The sequence below is a fragment of the Anolis sagrei genome, chromosome 11 (genome assembly GCF_037176765.1).
Source record: "Anolis sagrei isolate rAnoSag1 chromosome 11, rAnoSag1.mat, whole genome shotgun sequence".
NCBI lineage: Eukaryota > Metazoa > Chordata > Lepidosauria > Squamata > Dactyloidae > Anolis > Anolis sagrei.
Window position 1 is genome coordinate 33463957 of NC_090031.1, and position 20027 is coordinate 33483983.

General features: G+C 44.2%; 1 protein-coding gene across 2 annotated transcripts in view; it reads right to left on the minus strand.

Moving 5' to 3' along the window:
• The window catches only part of ELN (elastin), a 48269-nt gene that overhangs the window by 16002 nt on the left and 12240 nt on the right, over nt 1–20027 (minus strand). The window contains exons 2-19 of one of the 2 annotated variants that reach the window (XM_067472175.1): nt 15938–15988; nt 15415–15492; nt 13222–13254; nt 13055–13078; nt 12757–12855; nt 11956–12096; nt 10551–10619; nt 9682–9744; nt 9320–9391; nt 8778–8810; nt 8598–8672; nt 8208–8234; nt 7850–7912; nt 7098–7142; nt 6652–6753; nt 3987–4052; nt 874–1002; nt 421–465 (exon numbers count right to left, since the gene is read on the minus strand). In XM_067472175.1, coding sequence (XP_067328276.1) covers nt 421–465; nt 874–1002; nt 3987–4052; nt 6652–6753; nt 7098–7142; nt 7850–7912; nt 8208–8234; nt 8598–8672; nt 8778–8810; nt 9320–9391; nt 9682–9744; nt 10551–10619; nt 11956–12096; nt 12757–12855; nt 13055–13078; nt 13222–13254; nt 15415–15492; nt 15938–15988 — 1215 coding nt within the window. Of the gene's footprint in view, nt 1–420; nt 466–873; nt 1003–3986; nt 4053–6651; nt 6754–7097; nt 7143–7849; nt 7913–8207; nt 8235–8597; nt 8673–8777; nt 8811–9319; nt 9392–9681; nt 9745–10550; nt 10620–11955; nt 12097–12756; nt 12856–13054; nt 13079–13221; nt 13255–15414; nt 15535–15937; nt 15989–20027 lie in introns of both variants that reach the window. The other variant, XM_067472174.1, reaches the window with a different exon arrangement.

Here is a 20027-nt window from a genome sequence, read left to right on the forward strand (position 1 = left end):
CTTCCTTCCTTCCCTCCCTCCCTCCCTCCCTCCCTCCCTCCCTCCCTCCCTCCCTCCTTCCTTCCTTCCTTCCTTCCTTCCTTCCTTCCTTCCTTCCTTCCTCTACTTTCTTCTTCATTTGCTTTCCCTCATATACCTTCTTCCTTCCTTCTTTCCTTCCTTTCTTATTCCTTCTTTCCTTCTTCCTTTGCTTTCCCTCATACAACTTCTTCCCTCTCCTTCCTTCCTTCCTTCCTTCCTTCCTTCCTTCCTTCCTTCCTTCCTTCCTTCCCTGCATTCTGTTCTATTCTCTTCTTTCTCTTTCCTTCCTTCCATCCCCTCATATCTCCTCCCCTTCCTTTTTCGTTTCCTCCCCCAGCCTTCCCTTTCCCTTCCTTTCTTTCCCTTCTGCTTCTAGGAGTCTGGACAATTGAAACGCACCGTATTTGGCTGCTTTTGCGGCAGCGGCGGCAGCTGGACTCACACCTAAGGGATACAAAAAAGGGAAGAAAATCAGGAGAAACTTCCTCGAGATTGAGAATTACTCTACTAAGAAACTGGCCCTGAGCTTTAATGCAAACCCAGGGTCTCAATCCTCTTGCTAGGGCTTGTGCCTTCAAGTTGTTTCCAACTTATGGAGACCCAAGGGCAAGATTCGTTCACAGAGTTCGATTTCGCTTCTCTCTGAGACTTAAATTTCAACCTAAGCAAATAATCCCCCTCCTTCAAGCAATCCCCAATCCTCCTAAAATGACAAGGAGTGGAGATGCAGTTGAGTCTGGAATGGGCACTTCAGAGCCAAGAGATGGAAAGTTACGTTCTCTGCTTGCAGTGGCAGAATGATGAAAGATGCCCAGATGACAAACTCTACAATTAAGCGGTACACCCGTTTACCTCCGACCCCTGCTCCGGGGACTCCTCCAACCCCAGGTCCGACCCCTGGAAGTCCGCCGACCCCTGGAATCCCAACACCTCCAGGGACCCCTGCTCCGCCAACCCCGGCCCCAGGAAGGCCTCCAGCGCCTGCAGGAAAGAGAGAGAAAGGGGCACCTCAGGACCCCCGGAAATGAAAGAGAAGGATCACCCTCCATGGGGGACAATCCTTCTGGACCAAACATGATAAAGGTCCTCCTCAAGATATGGGGAAGTGGACTGCCTTATAGAAAAGTTGGACTTTCCTTCATTGGTGAACAAGGAAGAGAGCTTGGATGGCCAAGATTGGATTACTACATGAACTTCAGGATCCCAATGAAGGATAGAGTCCACCTATGAACATCATGCTGGAAAACCTAAAAGTCCCTTGAAGACTTAACAGGAACCTCTAGGTCCTCCATTGTGGTTCTAGGTCATGCAGTGTGGTTCTAGGCCCTCCAAAGTGGTTGGAATTGATTACTCAGACTTGATGAAAATGTGAAACTCTTTGAGTGTCATGGTAGAAAACCTATGCACCCCTTAAAGACATCTCAGGAACCTCTGGGTTCTAAGTCCTCCAATGTTGTTCTAGATTCTCCAATTTGATTGGGGTTGATTACTCAGACTTGATGAAAATGTGAAACTTTGAATGTCATGCTAGAAAACCTATGCATCCCTTAAAGACTTCTCAGGAACCTCTGGGTTCTAGGTCCTTCATTGTGGTTCTAGATTCTCCAATTTGATTGGGATTGATTACTCAGACTTGATGAAAATGTGCAACTCTATTAAGTTTGTGCTGGAAAACCTAAAGGTCTGCTGAAGACTTCTCAGGAATCTCTAGGTCCTCCAGTGTGGATGTAGGTCCTCCAATGTGGTTCTCTAAGTCCTCCAGCACAATTCAATGGCCAAGCTGTACCAGACATTGCCCATAAAGCCACACTAGAGGACCTCCAGCAGGAGGAACTTGCAATTCCTTGAACGTCCCTCAAGTTAAAAGTTGACCATAGATTCATACTGGAGGACTTTGAGGATCTCAGAATGCTACTCTGGAATCTCGAGGTCATCCAGTGCTACTTTATGGGCAGGTTGGCTACTAAGTTGTGCTAGAAGACTTAGAGATGGATGTGGAAGACTAAGTGCATGTGCATAAATGAAGAAGAAGGGATCTTCTAGTCTTAGAAAATATTGCCTTCAGAAAACTTATAGCCAGAATGTTCCACTAGTGGGCAGCATGCATCCATGATGAGCTCCATCCCTGACTCGAAATGGTCCATATAGAGATAAAAGGATGCAAGAGGGCTGGAGTGTCCTCAAACAGCCTGAATGTACGCTTGGAATGATCAGTTTCATTCATGAGAGAGTGGAATTCACTTCAGGCCCACCTAGTGGATTTCTTTGGCCGAGCGGGGATTCGAACCCAGGTGCTAGGTCTCATTTGATTAATAATAATAATAATAATTATTATTATTATTATTATTATTATTATTATTCTGCCCTATCTCCCTGAGGGGACTCAGGGCAAATTACAGTACACATATATGGCAATGACGCTCTATGCAGTCATGCTGGCCACATAACTTTGGAGGTGTCTACAGACAACACCAGCTCTTCAGTTTAGAAATGGAGAGGAGCACCAACCCCCAGAATTGGACACGACTGGACTTAATGTCAGGGGAAAACGTTTACCTATATACGGCAAACATTCAATGCCATTATATCAGTGTTTCTCAACCTGGGGGTTGGGACCCCTGGAGGGGTTGCAAGGGGGTGTCGGAGGGGTCGCCAAAGACCATCAAAAAACAGTATTTTCTGTTGGTCATGGGGGTTCTGTGTGGGAAGTTTGGTCCAATTGTGTTGTTAGTGGGGTTCAGAAAGCTCTTTGATTGTAGCTGAACTAGAAATCTCAGCAATTACAACTCCCAAATGTCAAGGTCTGTTTTCGCCAAACTCCACCAGTGTACACATTTGGGCATATTGAGTATTTCATGCCAAGTTTGATCCAGAGCCATCATTGTGATGTGGCGGCAAAAAAGGCAATGGGATTTTGGCCTGCATCAGTAAGAGCATAGTGTCACTGTCTAGATCTAGGGAAGTAATGCTACCCCTCTATTCCGCTTTGGTTAGACCACACCTGAAATATTGTGTCCAATTCTGGGCAATTCTGGGTGTGGAGAACAAGCCCTTTGAGGAGCGGCTTAAGGAGCCAGGCATGTTTAGCCTGAAGAAGAGAAGGCTGAGAGGAGATATGATAGCCATGTATAAATATGTGAGAGGAAGCCACAGGGAGGAGGAGGGAGCAAGCTTGTTTTCTACTTCCCTGGAGACTAAGACGTGGAACAATGGCTTCAAACTACAAGAGAGTAGATTCCATCAGAACATGAGGAAGAACTTCCTGACTGTGAGAGCCATTCAGCAGTGGAACTCTCTGCCCCGGAGTGTGGTGGAGGCTCCTTCTTCGGAAGCTTTTAAACAGATGCTGGATGGCCAGGGGTGATTTGAATGCAATATTCCTGTTACTTGGCAGAATGGGGTTGGACTGGATGGCCCATGAGGTCTCTTCCAACTCTTTGATTCTATGATTCTATGATTGTTTGAGTCCACAGTCCTCTCTGGATGTTGTTGAACTACAACTCCCAAACTCAAGGTCAATCCCTACCAAACTCTTCCAGTATTTTCTGATGGTCATGGGAGTTATGTGTGGCAAGTTTGGTTCGATTCCGTAGTTGGTGGAGTTCTTTGATTGTAGGTCAACTATAAATCCCAGCAACCACAACTCCCCAATGATAAAATCAATCCCCCCCCCCCCAACCCCACCGGTATTCAAATTTGGGCGTATCAGGTAAATTTGGCCCAGTGAATGAAAATGCATCCTGCATATCAGATATTTACATTACGATTGATAACGGTAGCAAAATTAGAGTGATGAAGTAGCCACGAAATTAATTGTATGGTCGGGGGTCACCACAACATGAGGAACTGTATTAAGGGGTCGTGACATTAGGAAGGTTGAGAAGCACTAATGAAGACAGACAGTACACAGAGAGAGGTAAAGGCTTTGTTTATGCATAATGTTTCTATATTACAGATGTACTCACCATAAGCTCTTGCTTTGGCTGCTGCTTTGGCCGCAGCGGCAGCAGCGGCGGCTGGACCACCAGCACCTGTGGCCAAAACGTAAATAGGGGTCAGAAATAAAGAGAGGCGTTTCCCTACTTTCCACAGCTGTAATTCATCCCTTTTCTCCCCCACAAAGGGATTTCCTCAGTCATGTGCTCCAGGAGTCAGACTGACAGATCTAGCTTGAATTTCCCCCAGAAAACACCAATCAAGGGAAAGGCAAGACAAGCAGAGAGGAAAAGGATGGGCTGTGAGAAACAGATGTCTTTCAACCACTAGAGGGAGCATTTCCAAAAAAAAATAACACTATGTAACGCGATTTTTGTTCCTTGGTTATAATTACAATTTCCTAATTGGTTCTGTCATAAAAACATGAGAAAAGGTTTATTCAGCTGCTAAAACTTTGTTTTCACTGGACATCCTACAGCACATTTTTCTCTAGTTTTTCAATGAATATCACATAGATATCACAACTAGGGCCGGGCGGTTTCGTTTCGTTAATTCGTAATTCGTTAATAATTCGTTATTTTTTTTAATTACAAAATGATAACGAACCATTCTGGAGCAATTTTTTTTAAAAAACGAATTTTTAAACACGTTTTGTAAATGCTTCGTATTTCGTTATTGTATTCGTTTCGTTATTGTTCTGAGGTCGTTTCGTTATTATTTCCGCATGTCTGGGGCAAGTTTTTTGTTTAATTAGTGAAAAAAAATTATAATATCACACCAACAGCCAACAACAGAGGGAGAGGGAAGCTTCAGAAGTTTTTGGAGGTTTTTTTAGCGTATTTCGCGGTCGCGTCCGCCATTAACGAATCGATTCGTTATTGTTTCGGAAATCGATTCGTTAATGTTTTGTAATTTTTTTCACATTTACGAAATTTCGTAAATATCGAACTTTTTAAAAGGAAAATTTTGTAATTATTTTAAATAACGAAACGCAAAACCCCCCAAAAAATGAATCGATTTTAGAAACAATTTTTTTCGTTGTTACCCAGGCCTAATCACAACCAATTTGACCTAGTTTGTGGCAGCCACGAAAACAACGTTTTTGGAGTAGAACAACTGCTTTCAAAGTAAGGACTGAACATTAAACAGCAAAGAACACTTCCAAACCAGGAACAGAATATTTTCCAAATTTTGGTACTTAGTGTAATATACAGCGTGATGCAATTTCCAGCGACTTTGTATTGTAATATTAGCAAACGATGATGGCTTGAATGTAGTCACATTTATTATTATTATTATTATTATTAGACTTTATTTATACCCCACTAGCATCTCCCGAAAGACTCGATGAGGCTTACAAAGGCCAAGGCCTCAACAACACAATAGTATAACAATACAATTCAAAGCAAATCAAAAACATTAAAGCAATAACAGTAAAAACAACAAAACAATACAGCATAACACAATAAAAACAGGGCCGGGCCAAGTAATGGGTACAGATTAAAAAGTGCCGAATGTGACAGGTGATCTATCGGATTTCAAGGACGTGCAGTGTGCAGAGAATCTTAAAGTTCTGATAAAGTGCTTCTGGGACTCTAATAAAGTGCTTGCTGGAGTTTCCTATTCTGGAAAGGCACATCGGAACAGCCAGGTCTTCAAATTCTTCCTAAAGACTGCCAGTGTGGGGGCCTGTCTAATGTCTTTGGGGAGGGTGTTCCAAAGTCGGGGGGGCCACCACAGAGAAGGCCCTGTTCCTCGCCCCCACCAAACGCGCCTGCGATGCATATAAAAAATATTCTATTTTTTTCATATCCATATTGGGTCATGGATACAAAAGAGCAATGGGTTCAAACTGCAGGAAAAGCGAGTCCACTAGGAAGAGCAAGTGCTGTTTGGCAGTGGGATATGTTGCCTAGGAATCCAGTGGAGTGTCCTTTCTTTTCAGGTAGGCAGGTTTGGGACACGCCTACCTGTGCGACCGCAGCTCCGTCTACGAACACACGCAACCTTTTCGATCTTCTGGAGAGGCCCTTCTCTCGCTCCCGCCCGCATTGCAAGTGCTACTTGTGGGGACGAGAGAGAGGGCCTTTTCTGTAGTGGCCCCCCGGCTCTGGAACTCACTCCCCAGAGACATTAGACAAGCCCCCACGCTGGTAATCTTCAGGGGGAAACTGAAAACCTGGTTATTCCAATGTGCCTTCAATGACTGAATGTAGGACACTCCCCGTCCAAAATGACCTCAGAAGCACTTTATTTTATGGTTTGTGCAATTAAATCCTTCCTCATCCCCGGTTTCCCCTTCACGACAATTTTACATTGCCAATCTCCCAGTGTTTTAAATAATTTTAAATTTTTATTCTTGAATTGGCCCTGCCCAGTGAAATTTCTTGTGTTTTGATGTTATATTGCTGTGTTGTCTATTATATTGGTTTTTGCATTTTATGTTTTTGTGTACTACTGGGTTTATTGTATTGATGAGCGTGGCCTTATGTAAGCCGCCCCGAGTCCCCCTGGGGGAGATGGAGCAGGGTATAAATAGTTATTATTATTATTATTATTATTATTATTATTATTTTCTGACGGTTTAATCACAGGCTGGATGGTCATCTGTTGGGAGGGCTCGAATGGTGCTTTCCTGGGGCTGGACTAGATTTCCTTTGGGGGCCCTTCCAACTCTAGGATTTGATGATTTACCGATTCCTCCTGGCACACCGCCGGCTCCTGGCACACCGCCAGCACCTGGCAGCAAACCTCCTCCAAGGGTCCCGACTCCAGGAAGTCTTCCCGCTCCAATGCCTTCAGAAAGGGACAGAATGACACACCATTGGATCTGCATGTGTTGTTGTCCACAACGCCCATCATCCCCAGCCAGAAAGGCCAACTATAAGCATTCTGTGTGCTATCATCCCAAAAGAGTTGGGTTGCCAACTTCTGGACTGGTTCAGAATCAAACCTCCACACTGATTTTACGCATAGACTTGAGGATGCAAACTATACTGCAGAATGAATGCAGGGAGATGCAGCATTGTAAGGTTTGCTGTTGCCTCGCCAAATGACAACTTATTGCATAGCCTCCAACAGTTAAAGTGGCAGGGTGCAAATGAGCAAGCGTCATGCAAACCCAAACACTGGCTTCTCACCGTATTTCGCGGCGGCTTTTGCAGCAGCTGCTTGCGCCCCAACACCTGGAAAGAAACAAGACATGGCTTGCAAACAGACTCCCAACTTCAACCACCCTGGTTCCATGTGGTAGGATCCTGGGAGTTGTGGTGTGACAAGGACCCAAGGATACCATTGCCTTGGCAAACTATAACTCAAAGGGCCTGATTGCTTCCCATTGATGACGCAGATGTTCCCTTCCCATCGTCTTGTTCCCCAGAGTCTTGGGATATCCCACTTCCTGACTTTAAAGGCGTCATGCAAGGACAAGGGTTTGAAAGGCAAATGTATGGTATTCAACTCCAGCATTACCTATTATTATTATTATTATTATTATTATTATTATTCGATATACAACATGATTTGTGCACAGCAAACAAGATCACTATGTTGGCTTCCCAAGGGTCTAGGACTGTGTGATGTATCAGCGAATAATTCGTGCAGATCTGAGTAGAGTGGCCTTTTGCAGCTGGACAGGTGGTAATTTTGTCAGGGCTGATTGCTTTTAAGTGCAGGCCAAGGTCTTTAGGCACCACACCTAGGGTGCCAATCACCACTGGGACCCTCTTGATTGGCTTGTGCCAGAGTCCTTGCACTTCAATCTCTAAATCCTTGTATCATGTAAGCTTCTCGTCAATTCTTCTTTCACCCGGGATTGCAACATCGACAATGTACACTTCGTTTTTCCCATTATAATTATTATTATTATTATCATCATTATTATCATATTTACCTGTGCCAGTAGGGTACCCAGCCTTTCCTCCAGCCCCACCAAAGACTCCACCAGGCCCAGCTCCTAAAACCACAAGGAGAGATGGACATTGGTTCAACATAAAGTCCAAATGAAACTTCATGAAGCAGGAAAAGCATTAAACGTTCTCATGATGTTGCCATAGCTATAAGGTCCAAGAAGAAGGGACCCCTTGGGGTGCTTTGATGGTGTGATGCGGCAGCTAAAAAGGCCAATGTAATTCTAGGTTGCATCGATAAGCGTCTAGTGTCCTGATCGAGAGAAAGTCATTACACCACTCTATCAAATCTGGCAATTTTGGGTTCCATTGATAACACAGGTATAATTCAAGAGGACTCACCGAAAGATAGCTTTCCATAAATGCTACCTGCAAAGAAGGAGGAAAGGGGATCAAAATGTGTATGCATTCCTTCCCAAGATGTGAATGTATTCCTTCCCAAAATGTGAATGTATTCCTTCCCAAAATGTATGTTTATTCCTTCTGAAAATGGGCACGTATTCCTTCCCAAAATGGGCACATATTCCTTCCCAAAATGGGCACATATTCCTTCCCAAAATGTGTATGTATTCCTTCCCAAAATGTGTATGTTTCCTTCCCAAAAATTTATTCCTTGCAAAAATGTGAACTTTTCCTTCCAAAAAGGAGAATGTATGCCTTGGTTTTGAGGGCCAACACCAAGAAGGCATTGCTACAACACTGAGTATCAATGAAATCTGGATGAAGACTCACCTGGGAGTTTAGGGGCTTTGATCGGATATCCCAGAGGTAATCCTGGTTGCTGGCCACCACCAAAACCCCCAAAACCTAGAATAGCCAAAGGAGAATAGAAATACAATAAAGCATAATAACAACAACAACAACAATAATAATCCATCCATTCAGAAAGTTGTTTTAGAGACGCGAACTTACCAGGGATCCCAGCAAAAGCGCCTCCTCCTGCTCCTGGAAAGGAAAAAAGGAGAGAGAATTAGTAGAAATGGTCTCTCGACAGACTGAAATATACCCAGAGAGGAATAGAGAAACGCAAGCGGTAGATAATAGGATTCCAGTGTGTGCCATAGAAAAAATATCACACTGTTTTCTGGTCTTTTTAAGAACCACTTTGGTTGGAAAATGCAATAGATATATATATATATAGAGAGAGAGAGAGAGAGAGAGAGAGAGAGCACCCTTGAAATATGCCCAACCAACCCCTGGTTGGAGGCTTCCAAAGAAATCTAACTTCCGATGGAAACTCTTTCATTCAAAAAGTCCTCCCGATGTTTAGTTGGAATCTGTTTTTCAGTCATTGGGATCCATGGACCCTCTCCCCGTCTTCATGTGATGATTGTGGATATTGAAACATGGTTCTCGTGTCTTCTCCATATGAAATATACCAGACTCCCTCAGAAGGTCTCCAGACATTAGTCTTGACTAAAGATGGACGTATTAAGTCATTGAAAAGGACTTACCTGGGACTTTGGCCTTGAGCCCGTTTCCTGTTGGCACCCCCGGTAAGACCCCTACCCCGGGGTAACGGATACCTACAATCGGAGACATTAAATAACACCATGGACAACAACATATGTGATCTTTTGGATTCTTAAGACTGAAATCCCAACAAAAGAGCTGATGGGAAACCTGTTGGTTCAATCTGTCTATTCTCAATGGGACAAGATGTTGGATTGAGGGCAATGGACAGACCTCAGACCTTAAATATGAGATATGACCTACCAGGAGACCCTGAATTAAGCAACACAATATTTGGATACTGGATTTTTCATGGGAGAAGGACAGGAAAGGGAATGATGGGACCATTGGAAACTCAACTCACCTGTCCCAGGGAGGACACCTCCAGGGAAGACGCCCGGGATCCCAACGCCTGGGATGCCAACTCCTGTTGAAGGAAGCACACAACCAGAGTGACCCAATGCCCCTTTCCTCATTCCTCCATTCTTCTCCAAGAGATGTATGGTAGATGCCTTCAAGACCAATGCTAAGGGCGGTTACTAGATTCACAGGCTGCAAGAAGGCAAGCTGGGCCTTCCAAAAAATATGGAGCTTCTCAAAGTGTCCTGACTTTCCCCCATTCTAGTATCCGTTTTAGGCATTTACATGTCTAAAAGCCTACATGTTTCAGGTCAATACCTAAAACAGTCACTAGATGGCAAACTATACTTAACCCCAATGTTCAGTTAGGGATCGGACTCACAGATTAAGAAGCTTTGCTCTAAACAGTTGATTCCACTGCTGAACCACTCTTACCATCCTAGTGTTCAACTAAAATCTACCTTCGTGTAACGTCAAGCTATTAAACCAGGTCCCACTATCTGGAGAACAACCCCTAACCTCTCTCCCTCTGTGAAAGCCCTTGAGATGTTTAAGGAGTGCTTCCTTCCACTTTCTCTTCTCTAAACTGAACATGCTCCTTTAGCCTTTCCTCATATGTCATGTTCTCCATCTTTCTTACCATCTCTGTTGCCCTTCTCTAAACTATCTCCAACCTTATATCCCCCTTAAAATGAGAAATGAACTCTAGACTCCAAACAAGTAACTCAGAATATAATGGGACTATTACCTTTTGTTGGGTTATCATAAAACCCTTAATCCTATGGGTCTCTCCTAGTAGCGATACATGAAGACAGTGTGTCAGGAGGTCTTGTTTTAATTGGAACTTGGCCCTATGAGAAAATGGGGACCTACCAGGGATTTTCCCAGGCTTGGCCCCAACGCCGGCTCCCGGTTGGACTCCAGTCTGTGGAATCACACCTCCTGGAGAGAAAAGGAAAGAGAAAGAATGGGGAATTGGCACAGGAGATATACAATCAGGACACATCTTCAATATAGCTCTATGCGATCCGAGATAGGAGCAAAGGCACTTAGCTCATATAATTGGAGACAGGAACAGACAGGAACAGACACTTAGCTCCGTATGATCAAACACAGGAGCAGGTGCATTTTTAGCTCCATATGATTGGAAATAGGAGATCTCTCTTCAAGACATATGATCTGATCTAGCAGATGATCTCTTAGATCAGAGGCAGGAGGAGATGCTGTCTTTGGTCTATCTGATCAGAAATAGGTGGAGATGTTCTCTTACATCTCTTTCATTGGAGATAGGAGGAGATGCTTTCTTCTATCTGATCAGAGATAAGAGGAGATGCTCTCTTATGTCTCTTTCATTGGAGATAGGAGGAGATGCTCTCTTAGGTCTGATTGGAGATAAGAGTAGATGCTCTCTTAGATCTATCTGATGAGAGATAGGAGTAGATGCTCTCTTCAGTCTACCTTATTGGAGATAGGAATAGATGCTCTCTTAGGTCTATGATTAGAGATAGGAGATGCTCTCTTCAGTCTACCTTATTGGAGATAGGAGGAGATGCTCTCAGGTCTATCTGATCTGGAGATAAGTGTAGATGCTCTCATGTCAGTCTGATCAGAGATAAGAGTAGATGCTCTCTTAGGTCTAGATAGATGATCAGAGATAGGAGGAGATGCTCTCTTTGGTCTATCTGATTGGAGACAGATGTTCTCTTAGGTCTAGAGGGGATGCCGTCTTAGATCCATATGATCAGAACTAGCAAGTGCACTCTTAGCTTCAGATTGATCAGAGATAGAAGGACCTCCCTTAGGTCTGTCTGATTGGAGATAGGAGTAGGTGCTGTCTTAGGTCTATGTGATCAGAGGTAGATGCTCTCTTAGGTATATCTGATCAGATATAGATGTTCTCTTAGGTCTATCTGATCAAAGACAGGAGGGGATGCTGTCTTAGATTCATATGATCAGAACAAGCAGGTGCACTCTTAGCTTCAGATTGATCAAAGATAGAAGGACCTTCTCCCTTAGGTCTGTCTGATTGGAGATAGGAGTAGGTGCTGTCTTAGGTCTATGTGATCAGAGGTAGATGCTCTCTTAGGTCTATCTGATCAGAGATGGGAGGAAATGCTCTCTAGTTCCATGTAACTGGAGATAGAAATGGATGTTCTCTTCGCTTCATATGAGAGGAGATAAGAGTAGATGCTCCCTTATCACCATGCAACGGATGCAATCCCAGATGCTGGAGTACAGAAAGTTCAATCCAGTCCCCTCCCCTGAGTATATAGCGTACCTCCAGGTACTCCAATGCCGCCTCCAGGAACGCCAACCCCAACTCCTCCTCCAGGAACACCGACTCCTCCTCCAGGAACACCAACTCCAACGCCACCGCCGGGAACACCGACTCCTCCCCCGGGAACACCAAGGCCAGCCGCTGGTTGAAGAGAGGCAACACAAAGTGAGGTTGTTGTTGGAGTTTTTCAATCCTAGTGTAAGAGTATGAGCAGTAAAGAAGGCACCACCCTTAGAGAAAATAAAACATCCACCCTTACTTCAAAGGAAGGATATGTGAGCCTGCAAGGATGCCGAGGCTTGGGAAAACTTTGACACAATCATCTTGATAATTGTAAGGATTGAAAAGGCAGACACAGAGAAGAGACGGGGAGGAAGACGAGAAAGGATGGGAAGATTTGCCCTTAAATCGGTCTTACATGAAAACAAAATAAAAGGTATTAAAGAGTATGGATTCTGGTTGTTTGGAGACCTTATGCCAGAGTTTTTATTTATTTATTGACCCAAACAGCAAAGGAATGTTGAAAGTTTTCAAAATGCAAGCCTGGGCTTTTGCAGTTTCCTATCTCAACGTCTTCAAGGAACGAAGGGGGAGATGCCAGCCAATGTTAAGAGTTTAAGTTCATCTCATTCATTGCCTATGTGTATGTATGCGTTCAAGTCTTATCTCAACTTGGAATGACCCCATGGAGTTTGTAAGAACCAAGGACTTGTTAACTCTTTCTATGCCACTGGGGAGCACTTGAAAAATGTTGGCCACAAATAGGAGGAGGACTTTTCAAAGGCAATACTATCAACTCACCTGCTTTGGCAGCAGCTTTATACGCTGCAGCGGCTTGTGCGGCGGTCCCAGCGCCTGGATAGGCCCCTCCCGGATAAGCACCCCCTGGATAAAGGCCACCTGAGGGAAAGCAGAAAATTGGTTGAATTACTCCTCTTTGGCCTGTAGTAATTCCATTAAGAAAACCTTAGATAACTACTGCATATGTGAGGTATATGTCTGAGTGACAAAACCTACAAGGATATGATTTCAAAGGGGAACGTTATCACTTATGGGCATTTGACTACATCATCATCATCAACTATTATGGCAGCCTTACCTAGTGATCCAGCACCTCCAACCCCTGCAGAAAAGAGGGGGGAAAGAAGGAGAAAAGTCAAGATGGATGAGGCAGCTGCTTCATCCTATTGATATCTATTCAAAAGGGGGGATGGTTGAGGTCATTTCATGCCCCCCCCCCCTAATAATAATATTCCGAACACTGACCTGGTTTTGGAGGTTTGCCCCCTGCACCGTATCCTGATGGAAAAGCAAAATACAGCATTGAATTAAACATGCAATGTGTTTTGGAAGAGAACCAAAAGCCCTTTAAGCCGGGCATCTGTCTTGACAGGATGAGAATCCCAAGAACTGTAGGATCCAACACCCTGCAGTTAATTCCACTTTGAAGGCAGGCTTTTCATAGAATTCTAGAGTTGGAAGAGATCCCAAGGGCCATCAACCCCATTCTGTCATTGAGGAAGACACCATTCGATCCCTCCCGACAGATGGCCACCTAGACTGCCTCCAAAGAAGGGAAAGAGATGGAAGGGAGGAAGGGGGGAGGAAGAAAAAGGAGTGAAGGAAGGGGAAGAGAAGGAAGGAAGGAAGAGAGAGAGAAAAAGAAGGGAAGAGAAAGGAGAGAAAGAAGAGGCCGGGCTTTAGCACAGTGGGTTAAACCACCAGCTGCAGAAAAACTTGCCAATCGAAAGATAACAGTTCAAGCCTGGGTTGGGGTGAGCTCCCAACCATCAGCCCAGCTCCTGCTCACCTAGCAGTAGATCAGTGGTTCCCAACTTTTTTTTTTTGACCAGGAACCACTTTGACCAGGGGCCACTTTCCAACATTAGTACCAAAAGTTAGGGCAGAATATAAATAAAGTATATCATTATATATTATTTATTAGGCATGTGCGATCCATGGTTCTAAATGGTTCTAAAGTACTTATAAAACTAGGGGGCGCTGGTGCTTTGCTTCTAAAGTGTTTCTAAAGCAGGTGCTTTGCTTCTAAAGTATTTCTAAAGTTCAGAACTCTAACAAAACTTTCTAAATTTCATTATTATTTCGTTAATGGTGATTTTTATGACAGAACTAATTAGGAACTGCCATTTATAACGAAATTTTGAAAGTTTTGTTAGAGTTCTGAAATTTTCACCACCAGAACTTTAGAAAAACTTTAGAAGCAAAGCACCAGCACCCCCTAGTTTTGTAAGTACTTTAGAACCATTTAGAACCATGGATCGCACATGCCTATTATTTATTAAGATAGGAAAAGGAAGGAAGGAAGGATGGAAAGGAAAAGGGAAAAAGGAAGGAAGGAGAAAAAGAAGGTAAGAGAAAGGAGAGAACGAAGAGGGAAAGATGTATGAGGGAAAGCAAGGGAAGAAGGAAAGAAAGGATGGAGAGAGAGAGAAAGAAGGTGTATGAGGGAAAGGGAGGAAGGAAAGGGAGAGCCACAAAGAAAATACATATCCAGTTAAAAGCAGTGCCAAATCGCATTGATTTGAGGAAGGATGAAGACCTTGTCAAACGACAAGTCCCAAGGGTCCCTAGCCTTGAGCCAAGGCAGTTCAAGGGATGTCAAGCTGCGTTCCTTCGACAGTGTGGATGCATTTGCAACCCATCAAGCAAAGAGAGGTGTGACTTCTTTTTTTTTAGTATCCCATAAAAGCGAGGAATGGAGAACTATTTCAGTTGTGAGCAGCCAGCAAATGGGACCGCTTTACTGCTCACCTTTGACTCCGGATGGTTTGCCGGAGAGCCGAAAAGCCCCGGTCCCAGGATGAATGACTCATTGAGCCTCCTCTGGGTCGGGCAATTTGGTTTCGGAGCGTGCTTTTTACCCTGAACAGACCAGCAATCTTCCCAGATTTAACTCCATCCCCTTTTCTCGAAATTGGGGTTTTCCTGGCGACACTCCAAACCCCGGGCACCGAGGCCACACTTTTGGGAAAACGGCGCATATTTGAGTGAGAAGATCAGCTCCATTTGCCTCTTTAAGAAGCCGCAGATGGAGACCATCTGGTTTTGTGAAATCTTGTTGGAGGAAAAAGGAATCCGGCTGCGGACTTTGATAAGTAGCATCAGGGTTGGAAGGAAAATCAAGACCTGATCAAATCGCCGGCCATTGAAAAGGACCCATTGGATGGTTCTACATGGTTGGGTTAATGCGGTTTGGCACCTCTTGATGGCTTGAGGTTACTGGGTCCTGGGAGTTGTAGTTCGACCAAGGCTTGAGCCTTTTCCCCACCAAAGAGAGCGGGAGATTCCCCAAATTGCAACTCCCAGGATTCCGTAGCAATCAAAGTGGTGTCAAACTGCATTAACTTGAGTGTGTAGATGCAATGCATAGCATTCCATATCTAAGTCGATTATGGGTTATTGTAGTGGGAAATAACTCCAATGGGGGGGGGGACTCACCTGCTCCCCCCAATCCAGTCCCAAGTCCGCCAGCTCCTAGACCTCCAACACCGGCTCCTAGACCTCCAACACCGGCTCCTAGACCTCCAACACCAGCTCCTAGACCTCCAACACCGGCTCCTAGGAAGAAGAAGAGGAAGAAGAAGGTCCCATCTTGGCCTTCAGGGAGCTCTCCAACGTTCTGGAGATGGTCGAGAATGACCTTCAGACCCTCGGAGATCTCCAAAGGCCTTCTTGAGATCCCCGAAAATCTGGGATTCACTCTTGTGGTCTTTCAAGTAAGACAGAGGACTCTCAGGGTGAGAGAGCAGTCCTAAAAGGTATGTCTCTGTGTGTGCCTCTCTCTATATATATCAACTCAGTCCTCCACTTTTGCGGGATGGGCTTATTTTAGATGACTGGCAGGCAGAAAGACGCAGAGGTTCCTAAAGAGCTACTCTCTCAAGTTGAAAATAATTTGTGGATTTTAGTCCAAACTTGAAAGCAGGTACAGGCACCCCCTAGTGATGGTTGCAAGTCTTACCAGGGTAAAGCCCTCTTCCGGGAATCCCACCTGCTCCGGCGCCTGGGACTCCTATAGGAAAAAGAGAACACAGATAAGAGAGGTAAATATTTTGCTTTGAAACTGCAGAACTCACCTCCACAGGACACCATGATGGCCTTTAATCATTATTAATGGGTTCCAATGGGACTTTTTCATGTGTCATGTAATTTGTTGTGCTTTTAAAAATATGTATACTTCTTTAAGAAAATTGAAGGGGTCCCCATAAGTCGACTAGGGTCTTAAAGGCCCACATTAAGACAAAGAATGTGAAATAAATGAGATGAACTTAAACTCTTAACATGGGAATGCAAGGATAATAATAATAATAATAATAATAATAATAATAATAATGATGATGGATGGCTGTCCCATTGACAAGGCCTATATGCCCTGAAAGCTGCAGATCCCCCTCTGATCTTGGAAGCTAAACAGGGTCAACCCTGATTAGGACTTGGATGGGAGGCCGCCAAGGAATCCCAGGAACTGTAAGTGACATTTCAGAGGAAGTGGCAAAACATCGGCTGTCTGTTGGCAGGGGACCCCAACATACATTTGAGGCCTTCCCTGGCAACTTATAGAGCATTTTCTTGGCACTTCCTGCAGGCGCTCTGGTTTGCCTCTGACCATCTGGTCAGATTGTGTAACAGAGACCTTTGCTGGGCCACGTTCCCGTATGTGTCCCCCCCATTGCCTCCTTTTGTCTTAAACAAACACTAAGCCTAGTCTGGGGGAGCAGAGCAGAAGAAACAAATATATGGAAGAGACAATGTCAGCGCAGCCAAAGAACCAGAGGCTGGAAACATAACACTCCAGGGTTTGTATTGGATGAGGGTTACATTAGGAAAAATGCCATCTGTCCAACTTGTAAAGCCAACTCTTGGGTTTGTAGTCCGAACTTTTGAGTTCTCTCATTGCTATTTTGGAATAAACCCGGACCCATCAGCCTAGAAAGCAATTTTCAATGTACCAAATACAAACCAACCCATTCCCTGGACAGCTCTGAAGCCAGAAGATGCCTTGTAAATGCCGTTATGAGTCGTTGGGGAAACGTAAAAGTTGCCTGTTTTCAATTGAGATGCAATTGTTTGGAATTGTGGAAAACTTTATTGGGGGTGAATCCATGGGCGGAGGGACTGAATTAATACAACTTGCCTCAGCGTTCACTTCTCAAGTTCCTGAACTCTGGGGACTGTGGGCAATGATCCCCAACATTGGAGGGTTTTGGGCTCCAACTCCCAGCATCCTTGGCCATTGCCATGAAGGGCCAATGAATCTGGGAGCCAAATATCTGGAGTTCACAGTTCTAGTATTACAAGATCTTGGTGTCTTAGCTAACTATGACTCCTAGGATCCCATAGCATTGCGCCATTGCAGCTGAAGTGGTGTCAAATTCCATTCATTCTACAGTACAGATATCCCCAGGATCTCGCACACCTATATATATATGGTTTTCGTATGCCTCCTATAGCACTCTGTTGAGTGGGCCTGAAAACAAGTTTCCAAAACTCCGAACATTCCTACTTAATTGCCCCAGGGATGGCAGCCAAAGTGAAGTTGGTGCAGGCCAGAAAAATCCCCCGGATGCCTGGATTGAGAAACCCATTGGACGGGACGAGGGGTTGAGAAACACCAAGAAGAAACAAAATCTGGTGAAATAAATAAAGATGCATGGAGCCAGGAGAGGGAGGAGGGGGAGAAGAGGAAGAGGAAGAGAGGAGGAGGAGGTGGAAGAAGAAGAATTGGAGAGAAGAAGGGGAGGAAATAGAAGGCGAGGAAAAGAACAGTCTGGGAGAAGGAGGAGGAAAAGGAGGAGGAGGAGATCAAGAAGAAGAGAGAAGAAGAAGAATCACGGAGAAGAAGGGAGGAAGTAGAAGATGATGGCAAGAACAGTCTGGGAGGAGGAGCCAAAGAAAGAGAGCTGGGGAGAAGGAGAAAGAGAATTGAGGAGAGGAATGGGAGGAAATAGATGACAATGAGAAGAACTGAGAGGAGAAGGAGAGGAGGAGGACAAAATAAAGAAGTGAGAAGAAGAAGAATTGGGGAGGAGAAAGGGAGGAAACAGAAGATTATGAGAACAGTCTGGGAGGAGGAAGAGAGGGAGAAGAAGGAGGAGGAGAATCAGGGAGGAAAAAGGGAGGAAATAGAAGAGATGGGAAGAACAGTGGGAGGAGGGGGGGAGGAGGAGGAGGAAGAAGAAAGAGAAGGGAGAAGAAAGGGAGGAAATAGACAATGAGAAGAACAGTGGGAGAGGAGGAGGAGGAGATAGAAGAAGAGATTAGAAGAAGAATCGGGGAGAAGAAGGGGAGGAAATAGAAGATGATGGGAAGAACAGTCTGGGAGGAGTGTTCAGTCTCCTCCCAGTCTGGAAGGAGGAGAAGGAGAAGAAGAACCAGGGAGAAGAAAGGGAGGAAATAGAAGACAATGAGAAGAACAGTCTGGGAGAAGAGGAGGTGCAGATAAAGAAGAAGAAGAAGAAGAAGAAGAAGAAGAAGAAGAAGAAGAAGAAGAAGAAGAAGAAGAAGAAGAAGAAGAATTGGGTAGAAGAAGGGGAGGAAAACAAGATTATGAGAACAGTTTGGGAGGAGGAAGAGAAGAAGAAGAGGAGGAAGAAGAAGAGGAGGAGGAGGAAGAAGGGAGAAGAAAGGGAGGAAATAAACAATGGGAAGAACAGTGAAAGGGGAGGAGGAGGAGGAAGAAGAAGGAGAAGAAAAAGGGGAGAAGAGGGGGAGGAAATAGAAGACAACCAGAGGAGGAGAAGAAGTGGAAGAAGAGAAGAGGAAGGATAATAAGAAAAGAAAGAAACAGCAAATTATAAGAATAAGAGTCAGGGAGAAGGAGGAGGAGGAAGAAGAGGTGAAGGAGTACAAATTGGGAAAGGAGGAGGAAAAAGTAAAGACAAAAATGAAAAGTCAGGAAGAGGAAGAAGAGTCAGGGAGAAGGAGGAAGAAGAGTAGAAGATAAGAAGAAGAATTGGGGAGAAAAAGAAGGTACAAGGAAAAGAAGAGGAGGACGACGAAGAAATTTAAAAGAAGGATTGGGGAGAAGAAGCAATTTAGACGGTGAAAGCTTTGCTCGTGTACTTCAAATATTTGGTTTTGGTTTGTGCTTCCAAAATTGTTTTGTGTGGTATCACAGAGGGACACTTCACCTAGAAGCAGCAGCTTGTACATACTCTTCCAAACATAGATAGATAGATAGAGAGATAGATAGAGAGATAGAGAGATAGAGAGATAGAGAGATAGATAGAGGATTTCCAGTCCCATGTGCCACAATTCTAGGAAGATCACCTTTTCTAAGTGACTTCAAAATTGGGATTATTCTGCGTTTTCATTCTAGTTGATCACAATTTTCAAAAAAACAGAAGCCTGGCTGGCGTTGTGTAATTTATGCCGAAGAGCATGTGGACGAGGTTAGCTTTGCGGAGAAACACATGGCCGAGCGAACTTTTATTTGGGATTTAGGCACAGCACGCCACGCTAATAGCGACTTCCTGATTATAAACCTTGAGAGCCATGCGTCTCAGTTGTCCTGTTGAGCTCTATTTAAATGATTCAGTGCTAGGAGTAAAGACCCGGAGCATGTGCAGAGTGTGGGCTCATTGTCTCAAGCTGTTCTGTATCATTTTTTAAGAACAAACACTTAAAATGCTACTATTTGGAGTTTGGTCAAGAACATAAACAACACAGAGAAATAGTAACCATCTATCTCTATAAAAGTCAAAGTACATATATAAGTTTGTTCCTCAAAAGGCTCCTCTGTGGCTTGATGGATCTGGACCAAACTCAATACACAGACCCATCATTACCCAAATTAAAATACTGATGGGTTTCAAATACATAAGCTTTCCACATTTGGGGTTAGGGTCCCAAAAATGAACCAACAAGTATCTTGGGATGCAGTGTGCAGATGCAACCACAAGAGGGCGGTCAAGAATGAATCTGAATTAGTCTGTGTTGGGAGCATTCAAAGAATTGTAAAGTTAAGAGTGAGTATATCTAAGAAATAGCGTTGGAAAATATATATCTGGGAAACACCAGATATATACTTCGTTGTTGTTGTTGTTGCTGTT